Below are 11,634 nucleotides of genomic sequence, written 5' to 3' on the forward strand. Positions count from 1 at the left end.
ATCCCCACATCCCAATCCCCACATCCCCTTAACAATTGTGTGTATTGAGCCGTACTGTATTGTACCCATTCTGCAATCTGTTAAATAAAGTTTTCATTCATTCATGTTATGTGATCGAAATACAAATCCATTGTTTCAGAGTTATTTCTCCCGTCACTGACTGTCGTCGTTACGCACATCGCGCACGCGCAGTTTAAAGGATCGTTGTTCTATCGTCCATTTTTGTTGTGGTCGTGGATTTGTTCTGTTCAGTAGCTGTGAAAGTGTCCCGATCCAAATAAGTCAAGGTAAGACGATTTGGACGTTTACGTTCCTGGGGTTGTTATGGCTTTTATTCACAGACACACCACTAACATTAACGTTAGCATTAATTGAATGAATCAGTCTGTTGAGACTCCTAGTTATAGGCCGTATGGTGAAGGCTGATAAGTGGCTAGAAAACTATTCTCGTTCCCACCTCCCCGAACTACACAATTTTCACTCTGGGTAAACGCTATATTGGTGTAGATTTAGGGACAAAAAGTGCTCCATTGACAAACAAGGCCATTTTGCGCAATCATAATTTTAAAGTCGGGACTAGATCTTTCCTCGCGAACGGATACTTGGTCACCGCGGAGTTTTATTTGACGTAATTGGTGCGAGTTCGGTCACGTATCTTGCGCTCGACCAATAGCAGCTCTCTTTGTTGCGAGGATACGGCCGTACAAAGAGCGCTGCTATTGGTCGATCTGGTGTCAACAAAGAAATTACATCCAAACTAATGTTACGGACGAAAATGGACAGAAAACACCTTCTAAAGTTCGAACGGTGCTTTAACCTACCAGGCCAGAATCATACCATTGTGGAGACATACAAACATTGTCTAGAGATCGATTTGTGTCATAAATGTCATGATATATATTTGTATATCTGTATGTCATAAATGTCATGATGATGAATTGAAAACGGGGGACCCTAATTAGATTATTGTCATTATATTTGCATACAACGAGATTTGGGACTCAAACCTAAGGTGCAGTAATAAAATCACAAGTAATAAAAGAGAAACATAAAATCCTATACAGAAACATTAAATGCTATACAATAAGACAATGTTAGTCCTGTACAATATACAAAATAACAACAATTGCACATCAGGATATTGCACAGTGTGGGATTACTTCAGCATCAGCTTTTGTTTCGCAGCAGAGAACGAGAGAATAATGGCAGAAGCTAAGGCTAAGGTTGCCAAGGAGAAGGCCGCTCCCAGACCCAAGAAAGCAGGTCCCAGCATCAGTGACTTGGTCGTTGAGGCAGTGTCCGCTTCTAAAAAGAGGAGCGGCATGTCTTTGCATGTCGTAAAGAAGGCTCTGGCTGCCGGTGGCTACGACGTGGATAAAAACAAGTTTCGTGTGACGACTGCCATCAAGCGTCTGGTGGCGAAGGGAACCCTGGTCCGGGTAAAGGGTATCGGAGCCCAGGGCTCTTTCAAGATCAACAAGAACAAGGCTGAGGTTAAAGCCAAACAGCCTGCAAAGACGCCACTGGATCTCCTCTCTGGTAAACAAGAATACCCTGAAGACCGGCAGGAGCAGGAGCACTCATTCAAGGGTACTACGACTATGCGTGCACCTCATGGTACCAAAGCACCTCAAAGGTGCTAAAAACTAAATTACAAACATCACAAAACAAACTGGTCAGACTACTGCTTGACCTTACTACTAGAACCCACCTCATCCCTGCCCACTTTGACAACCTAGGATGGCTTAGAGTAGACGACAGAGTACAGCAACTTGCAATGGGTCTGGTCTACAAGATATACTACGCCACTAAGCTACCCATGTACATGTCAAAATACTTCCCAAAGGTCAGTGAATACCATGACCACAACACCAGAGGGAGCTCCGCAAATCATTTTAAACCCAGATTCGTCTCAAACAAGGGACTAAACACGTTTAGCAATTATGCAACAACAATGTGGAACACCCTATCCACAGCTGTAAAGGAATGTGAATCACTACCCACCTTCAAAACCTCTCTAAAAGAGCACCTACGGGAGACTGCAATCCGAAACTGGCCCCTGTAAATGTCCAAACTCAACCCCCTCCAATGTACAATTCCCCCCCTTGCCCTAGTGCTAAATGATGTAGCAACCAGCCACAACATACTTCAAATGTTGGTTCTTTTAGTATTCATACAATCTCTTTCACATACAATATGTGTATATTAACAGACCACATACTGAACATTGCATACAATATAAAATGTAGCAGGGGCGGTTAGGTGGTCGAGCGGAGATTGCGTTCGTCACCAGCCCCGGAGCTGTGAGCTTGGTTCGCCTGTTCGAATCCAGCTCACAGCTCCGGGGTTGTCACCAGCTTGGCTGGCCGTCTGCGCTGATACAATTGGCTGTATCAGAGGGTGGGAGAAGCTGGCGGGGTGGGTCCGGGTCGTTGTAAACAGCGACTCCTACAGTTCGGTCGGGGCGCCTGCTAAGCGCGGATTGGACGTGAGGGGGATAGTGTGGTCCTCCCACACGCTACGCCCTCTCAATGAGAATCCGCGCTGCCAGGTGAAAAGAAGCGGTGATTGGCTGGACGTGTGTCGGAGGAAGCACGTGGTAGCCTCCACTCTCCCAAAATGATCTGACTGTGGGGGGTAAAGCGCAGCGACCAGGAAGGGACTGGGAATTGGCATACGACTAACATTGGGATGGGAGAAAATCGGAGGAAAATGGAGGGGGAAAAAGACCAAAAAAAAAAAAAAAAAACAATATAAAATGTAGCATGGAGAATTCGAAAGTAGGAATCTAGATTCAAAATCTACAGCTCCTTCTCACTCATGTCATCCCTCATTCATAACGACGTCCAAGTGATGTCACACCTCACATACAGGCACACACGGCAGCCTTGGACTGTCAAATCAGAGATGTTTTGTAAATTGGAGAATGCCACCAAACCTTTCCAATTTGATAGTAATCGTCTGCCGTGCGTGCCTGTATGAGTGGTGTGACAATCACCAGTTAGCTTGTAAATGGCCAGTCCTATGAGGGGTGTGACATCACCAGCTAGCTTGTAGAATGGCCAGTCCTCTCTCACACATTAATTCGCCCACTCTCTCCTTCTCTCCCCAGACGGAGACAGTCCCTTCCCTGTGGTGTGGGAGGTGCTGAATGGACTACTCTGGAGGCGGCCCATCAGTCCTTCATCATCCTCAGCAGACAAGGAAGAGGAGGACAGTCTTCCAGCACCGACAATAGAAATACTTTTTACCCCCGCCATGGACCAGGTATGTTCTGTCAGAGGTTACTTAGAATAGAGAAATTAACTATAGTATTCCTGTTTTTTGTTGTTGATGCAAAGCACCTCTATGCCTGGCAATGTCATTAACTCATGCAATCATTCATTGATTCAGTCATTCACTCACACTTAGCTGTGCTGCCCCCTGGTGGCTTCCCACAAGCATTAGGTTGACGTCATCATCAATCGCACTTCCACACACAACATCCACACAGGCCAGGCAACCCCGGTATGAGTGCTGCTCCAACACCAGTCCATCTCATTCTGACATTCTGTGTCTATATTATAAGGTGGCACGTTTTTGCATTTGTCCAAAACCGGGGTTGATGCACTTATTTAAGTAATTTATTTAAAACATCCTGAGTCGTGTTTATACTGTAGCTACGTTAGCTAAGTATTTAAGTTATAGTAGAGGGAGAGAGCATGTTCTGCCATAGCCCCTTTCGTGACTGCCATGTGCAAGCCAGGGGCTTTTGAATACGCAGTCACTCGCAGCTCCCTAGTAGCCAGGTTAATTTGGACCACCAAGCACTGCTTAAAAGCTCGGGGTGGGTCTGAAATATATCAGATATAAATTTCAAAGGTGCCCAGTGTTCAATTAGGGTTTCAGACACGCACACAGCGGGGTTTGAAAGCTCGGCGTTGCTAATAAACATTTAAAATCATTTTAATAAACTGGTCAACACTGCATTATTTCCGGCGTTGGGTGCATGATGAGCATGCGCTGTGATCACAGCGCAGGCGCACCAGGCAGCCAAATACGGAAATACAGCCGTTTTGAGCAGTGTTGACCAGTTTATAAAAATGATTTTAAAATGTTTATTAGCAACGCCGAGCTTTCAAACCCTGCTGTGTGTGTCTGAAACCCTAATTGAACGCTGGGTACCTTTTGAAATTTATATCTGATATATTTCGGACCCACCCCGAGCTTTTAAGCAGTGCTTGGTGGTCCAAATTAACCTGGCTACTAGGGAGCTGCGAGTGACTGCGTATTCAAAAGCCCCTGGCTTGCACAAGCCCCTGGCTTGCACATCGCAGTCACAAAAGGGGCTAGTTCTGCCAGTGACATCACTTCCTGGCGACGCACACATTTGCAAGTTCAACAACAATGACAAAGCCCTCCGTTGCAGTCCAGTTTTATACAGTTCAGGCACAATTATGTTAGGTTCTAATTTAGAAATAACCAAACAGATAGTAATATCTTCCATCAAATCTGTTGAGTGACTGATCAATGTAGCTGCAGCCTAACCACATTTTCATGCATTTCTCTATGACCGTATTACATGATATTACATTTGGACTGTAAATTAGAAGTCGGTCACATTGACAAAAGAAATGCTAGCGGAAACACTGCTGGTTAGTCTGATATGTCTCTGCTTCTACATGCTGTCAACCGTCTTCTTCTGTTTTAACATCTCTGGTTGTGTCTTAAAGGGCCAGCAGACATTCTTGGCAGAGACAGTTGTTTACATCAAGGAGGAGCCGGAGGACTTTGAGTTTGAAGGTGAGTTGGAGTTGCTGGACTTTATCAAAACAGTTAACCCCTTAACACAGTGGTGTCAAACTCATTTTCACAGAGGGCCACATCAGCATTATGGTTGCCCTCAAAGGGCCAAAGACCGTATAAATGTTAATGTAATGTAAAATAAATGTAGCTACACATTTACATATTGTTAAACATGGTGTTTCTGTATTTATTACTTATTCAAGTTATACATATTGCATATTCATTTGCATAAATGTAAAAATATATGTTAGCTTATGTTATTTTAACAAATAATTTTAGTTTATCAGAACCCCATATTACTCCACCAATCAATGATCAAACCATTCAAGTAAATAACAAAGAAGAATATCATCAAATACAAGCTATGACATTAAGTTTGTTCAAAACCTTTTTGTCACAGTCAAGAGGGGCAGAACTAACAACTGTGAGCTGCAAAGAACACGTGGGACAGATGTAGCAGATGTTACAAAAACAAATGGCTGCACACAACCTTGCAGAGGCCATACATCCAACTAATGGAAGATAGTTTAATTAACTTTAATTAACAGATTGCAGAATGGGTACAGTACAGCTCAATACACACAATTGTTAAGGGGATGCAGACCAGAGAAAGACTTTCGACTTGTTTACATCAGGGTCCCCCATTTTCAATTCGTAATGAAATTGCTATTATGTGTCTGCATGAACACACAACTGTAACTGTACTCAAAAATAACAAAATAAGGGTTGTCTCAGTTCACAACTATATTGGTCAAGTTTTGGGTGGGACTTGTTTGCGTCCCTACAGCTTCTTATTCAATTGAGCGAGATGCTCGGTTATGTCACACAGCCAGTTTGCATCTGACAGTTCAGACAATATTTCTTCAACCCTTTGTTACCTATTCCGCCTGGATCTTTTTTGTATTTTGGGCTGTAAAATTGTCAAAGAATGTCTGAGGAGTAAGTGCTTTTGGCTTTTTTCCTTTGTTACCTCAGATGTTCAACATACATGTATGTGTAAGAATGTGTAATAACTAAGGCTGTCAAAGTTAAAGCTTAACGTATTAACCCACAATTATTTTAACACTGCTATTTTTTAACCCAATATTAATGTAAATTTTTTTTTTTTTTTACCTGAGCTCTTGGGGGGCCACATCAAATGACGTGGCGGGCCGGATTTGGCCCGCGGGCCGTGAGTTTGACACCTATGCCTTAACACATTGGGTGCCACGCCCCTTCCGGGAAGTGCATAGGCTCATGCCACCCATTAAACCCATGTAATCGGTCACCTTGTTTGTAGAGCTAAATCTATATTCTATATTATAGCCATGGATTCAATACTATAGTCATTTGACTGGGTTTCTTCTGGTCAAGATGTAAAAAAGAAAAAAAAATCCATCCATATCTTCCTGTTCTATACCGTGGTGAATATGAGTGTTATTTTGGAATGATCCGGGCCAAATTCCTGAGAGGCTGGTTATAAGCCGCAACGTGTATTATAGTAAATGCATTGGCGTCTTGTCCCTACACACGGTACTTTAAAAAAAATCAAATGCATATGATCGGTATTCCATGTTCCATCATCAAGTGTGGGGGGGGGGGGGGGGGGGGGGGGTCGTTTTTCAATGCTTTGATCATCACCAACGGAATACGTTATGGAGTAGCGTTACACACATACATTCGGATCGCAATGAAGATTGATACCATATAGCCCTTACCTTGACTAGGATGTACCCCGAAAAGAATATTCCAATTATCTGATCGCCATTCCAAGTATTGATGTATTTTTTCATGTATTTTTTTCAAACTTATTTTGAGTTTAATTCTCATTATCATGCACATCTCACAAGAAGAAATAAAGACTTACGCATTCCTTTCTGTAGGACCTCTGTTGCCAAATTCTCATTTGTTTATCAAGGTGCAGTGATGTGGAATGATAATACAAAATCAAATAGAAACATGTTTCACTTTAAATATATTTTAAAGCGCTTAAAAAAGAACTACAGATCCTGTAGTCTATAGTATCCATGTGTATTTGTGTAAAGTCTTTAAAAAAAAATCCCAACATTATAATAGTTGTATAATGCTGTATTGTATATATCTGTGTGTATGAGAGAGGGATATGCGCATGTGTTTGTGCATAATGTGGGGGGGGGGGGGGGGGGGGGGGGTATTTTTTAGTTATCCTATATAGGTTTAAGAGGGGACGTCGCTTATAAGCCCTTGGGTTTTTTGACCTTTCCTGCACATTTTAACTGTTCTTCTTTTTACTTATTTTATTCCAGAATGTATGTTTGTAAGTGCGAATAACAATAATCAAACAAAAGTATTGATGTCCATCGTTCCGCCAACATAATCCAACACAGATTCCACCACGGGAGTAATTGTTTCTTCTCAATCCGAGCATTAGAACCGCTACACTTGTCCGACTGAGGCCTTGTCCACACGAGCGCTGGATTTAATATAACCATGATTGTATGTGCGCAGTTGCACTGTTCGGCCACACAACCGGGGATTTGCTACACTGCAACCGCGGTCTTGAAAACCGGAGCCCAGGGTGAAGTTTTGCGGTTTTGCAGTTGCGTGTGGGCATAGCAACCGAGGTTATTCCCAGTGTTTACAGCAGAGCTGTCGCAATTATTTCCCATGTTCACGGCAGACTGTCAAACAATAGCAAGTTAGCAACCGAGCGCGGGGTAGAGAGATTAGAGCAGAGCCAGCTACACCAGTGTTTACAGCAGAGCTGTCCCAAGTAAGGTTATATGAAAATGATTGTAACAAACTTTTGTTCAAAACGTATCGTCTGTGTTGAAGAGTGTTGTGATCGACTGATGTCTGTCTCATTCCTGACCTGATGCTCAGAGTAAACATGTAGCTGCGGCTAAACTAAACTCATGTGTTGTCAAGTTATTGTTATAAGGAACCCAGTCCAGACTGCATCCCCTTAACAATTGTTTGTATTGAGCCGTATTGTATTGTACCCATTCTGCAATGTGTTAAATAACGTTTGCATCCATTCATAGCGGTAACGTTACCACATTACGTTAGCATTTAAGCTATATACTATACATAGATATAGCCATTCACATTAGCATGTAGGTAACAACACCGGCAGTCTTTTGTGAGACTAAACTATCCGCTCTTGGTGGTAAATTGTGTTGCTGATGGTTTTGTTTCATCAACAAATGAGAGGCAGAACACACAGTGAATGTATCCGTTTGTTTATTGCACTTTTATTGCAGTTTCTTTCTTTGCTGAAAATATATGTTCCGTTGGCAAAATGACATTTAAAGATGGCGGCTAAACAGGAAGTGTAGTGAGCGTTCAACCTTTTCTGATTGGTTGAAATGGCCTTCATGTCTGAACAACATCGCCGCCTACTGCTTTGACATTGTACTACATGTATTGGTTTGCTGGTTTTCCAGCCGCCGTGAGTACACAATTCTATGCGGTTGTTCACCTGTGTGGACAGAGGTTTATTTTTTTCAAACTTCGGTTACATTAAATCCAGCGCTCGTGTGGACAGGGCCTAAGAATAGTCCGCCCGGACCTATATCGTCGACGCACAGCCAAAGACTCAACGTTTCAAAGGATGTGCAATACCGGCCGCATACCACCAGGCGGCGGCATTGGACTTTTGTGATCTCAGACTCATTCCCTATGATAACAGCAGGCTCCCTGGATGGAATAGGGTATTAACTAGTGCTGTCAAACGATTAAAATATTTAACTCGATTAATCGCATGATTGTCCATAGTTAACTCGCGATTAATCGCAAATTAATAACTTTTTTTTTTATACCTTAAACAGATCTTTTTCAAGTTCCAAGTTTTAATACTCTTATCAACATGCGAGTCAACAAATGCTTGCTTTGTGCAGCCATTTAACACAAAAGGATGACCCTCATGCATTGCAAATTTGCATCAAATTCAAAACAGAGTGATGCACAAAATAACTTAAAAGAAAATAATAATTTAAAACAATGAATAAAGTGTGCATGAAATAATAGGGGAAAGAAAACGTTAGGAACTTGTTACATTCACACACACAAGGGCTGATTAATCACACACCCCCCTCTCTCCCTCACACACACACTCTCCCAGCTCTTTTTCTCTTTTGCCCCTTCCTCATCTCCTCACCCCCCTCTCTCTCTATATCTCACACACACACACACACACACACACACACACACACACACACACACACACACACACACACACTTCAGAAACAAACATAGTATCAATGAGAGCATCAATAATACACCTGAGTGAAGTCTAGTAAAAAAAAAAAAAAAAAAAATGTTTAGTTAATCTTGAGTTAAAAAAATTAGTGGCATTAATAGAATCGGGAGTTAACGCGATATTAACGCGATATATTTGACAGCCTTAGTATTAACTCATTCAGCGCTAGTGCGCCAAAATATATCTTAAATTATAGCTATGCATCTAATACACCCGTCGATTATCAGTGAGTTGCTTCCAGTCAACATGTACAAAACGGATTTTTTTTTCACCGGTACATTTCCGTTTTTATAGCCTTTTGAATATGAATATAGTTTTGGTGATTCTGAGTAATTCCAGAGAAAGACGCGATAATAGCGTTTTAGTGGAATACACTAAACAATTTTTTTTTTTTTTTTATTATCTTTTGCTCCCTCCTTTTTTCCTCCGATTTTCTCCCATCCCAATGTTAGTCGTTATGCCAATTCCCAATCCCCTTCCTGGTCGCTGCGCACTTACCCCTCACAGTCGGTCTGACTGTGGGGGGTATCACGTGCTTCCTCCGACACACGTCTAGCCAATCAACCGCTTCTTTTCACCTGGCAGCGCGGACTCTCACTGAGAGCGTGTAACGTGTGGAAGGATCACACTACCGCCCTTAGATCCTATCCGCGCTTAGCAGGCGCCCCGACCGAACTGTAGGAGTCGCTGTTTACAACGACCCGGACCCACCCCGCCAGCTTCTCCCACCCTCTAATACTGCCAATTGTATTAGTGTGAACGGCCAGACAAGCTGGTGACAACCCCGGAGCTGTGAGCTGGATTCGAACAGGCGAATCCAGCGTCTCCGGGGTTGGTGACGAACGCAATCTCCGCTACGCCACCTGACCGCCACACTAAACACGTTGTAATTTTTTGCCTGATTATAGAATCTTCCTGAAATCAACGCTAGATCATCATTATCTTTCCTCGTGCAAGCATGCAATGTGGTTTAGACCGGCGCACATCCTGCACTCAACGGCACACATACACACAGAGACGGCGTCGATCGGGGTAGAAATAAATATCAGATCAACAATCAAATTCCAAATACTGCTCATGGAGGGCCGTACCACATTACCGACCATTTCACAATGACGGGCGGGCGGGGTTACTGTTCCAATGCATCATTGTATCTGCCTACCTCGCCTGAGTATTTAAACCCCGCCCGCACGGCTCGGATCGTCCCAGAAAAGAAACTACACCATTCCCAGTGGAGTGCAATACCCGCTGGAAGGCGTAGGCGGCGCTATTTGCCCTTTTACGAGCTCAGACCCATTCCCAACAATAACATCAGGCTGGATGGATGAAAATGAATGGATATCGCTAATAAAAGAAATAACAATCAAAACCGACTATACTCGTGATTGGCGCTCAAGCGATGGCGAGTTAACCCGACTATCATCGTGACTGGCGCTGAATGAGTTAAAATAGAAAAAATTAGAACGACGCAGAAACGTTAACACGTGATTGGCACTCGGCCGTCAGAAACGTGTAAATCAGTGATTGGCACTGGAAGTGTTAAGCCGATCGGCCCGATACCGGGCCAAGATTTATTTCACGTCATAAATGGATCAATACAGTCCATATTAATTAATGTTCAGTTTCTTTTTCAAATGTAGCCAAGAGTAAAGACCCTAACCCTGTCAAAACAGCAGTCAAAGTGTATATTTTCAGCATGTTTGTTTACCAATGATTTTAAGTGTTATTAGCGAAATATGAGTTTATAAAAATCTCAGCGCTCTTTAGATGCAAGGCAATGACGCCGTCATGAAATCGTTGTAGTCCTAAGAAAGAGGAGACCCAGGGCTTTCGATGGACGTCGAAATGTCATAAAATACACTACCCAGCTCACACCAGCGCTGTCGAACACAGCCGGCTGGCGTGAAAAAACTGATTGACGTTATTTTTCGGGTTGAACAAACCTGAACGTTATTGCCATAAAATACACAAATATTTTATCTTTACCCTTCTGTGAACGTCTACCAAAAAAACATGTTGCAATCTGTTGAAAAATGGTGGAGCTATGGCCATTATACAAAAGTAACTGTACTTACAGTTGATTTAATTCACAGTCTTTGCTGCCTTGTAACGGGCGCCTGGTGGTACTAAATCCAGATTTAACTCTGCTATTGGAAAGAAGATTTGGCCCCATCCATAGATTTATGACTTGGCCATAATAAGGTAATTTAAAGTCCTTATATTCTATATTCATATTTCAAATTGCATGTGTCCGGATGGCAAGATTCTGTACTGTATCTAAACCCCTGTAAATCATCTGCCCTTTATTAATTTGCTTAGATATCTAGTACATATGTAGTACACATCTCAAGAAGGTGCTGAATGAGGTCAATGTTAGCATGGTGTTATTCACCGTCAAAGATGAACAAATTTAATTAAAATAAATTATATTTTATATTCTCCTTTTGGTTCATCACAATTTACTCAAGCATAGTAACAGAAACAATATTTCTGACACTGGAAATACATTCCATGAGGTCCATAGATGTCCCTAGATACCAGGAACATGCAAATTAACCAAATGAAGTGGCGCAATCTTCCATTTACTTGGGTATGTCCTTTTAGTGGAATTTTCTGAAAATATGGCTAGG

General features: G+C 42.4%; 1 protein-coding gene across 1 annotated transcript in view; it reads left to right on the top strand.

Annotated features, from left to right (window-relative positions):
* Positions 1-247: 247 nt before the first annotated feature.
* The window catches only part of LOC311224393 (uncharacterized protein), a 12,652-nt gene continuing 1,265 nt past the window's right edge, over positions 248-11,634 (top strand). Inside the window, exons 1-4 of the mRNA XM_084309360.1 lie at positions 248-287; positions 1,189-1,590; positions 3,113-3,267; positions 4,713-4,782. Of these exons, the coding sequence (XP_084165486.1) occupies positions 1,203-1,590; positions 3,113-3,267; positions 4,713-4,782 (613 nt within the window). The 5' untranslated portion in view covers positions 248-287; positions 1,189-1,202. The remainder of the gene's footprint in view (positions 288-1,188; positions 1,591-3,112; positions 3,268-4,712; positions 4,783-11,634) is intronic.

Source organism: Notolepis coatsorum (assembly GCF_963971535.1).
Source record: "Notolepis coatsorum genome assembly, chromosome: 2".
NCBI classification, from domain to species: domain Eukaryota; kingdom Metazoa; phylum Chordata; class Actinopteri; order Aulopiformes; family Paralepididae; genus Notolepis; species Notolepis coatsorum.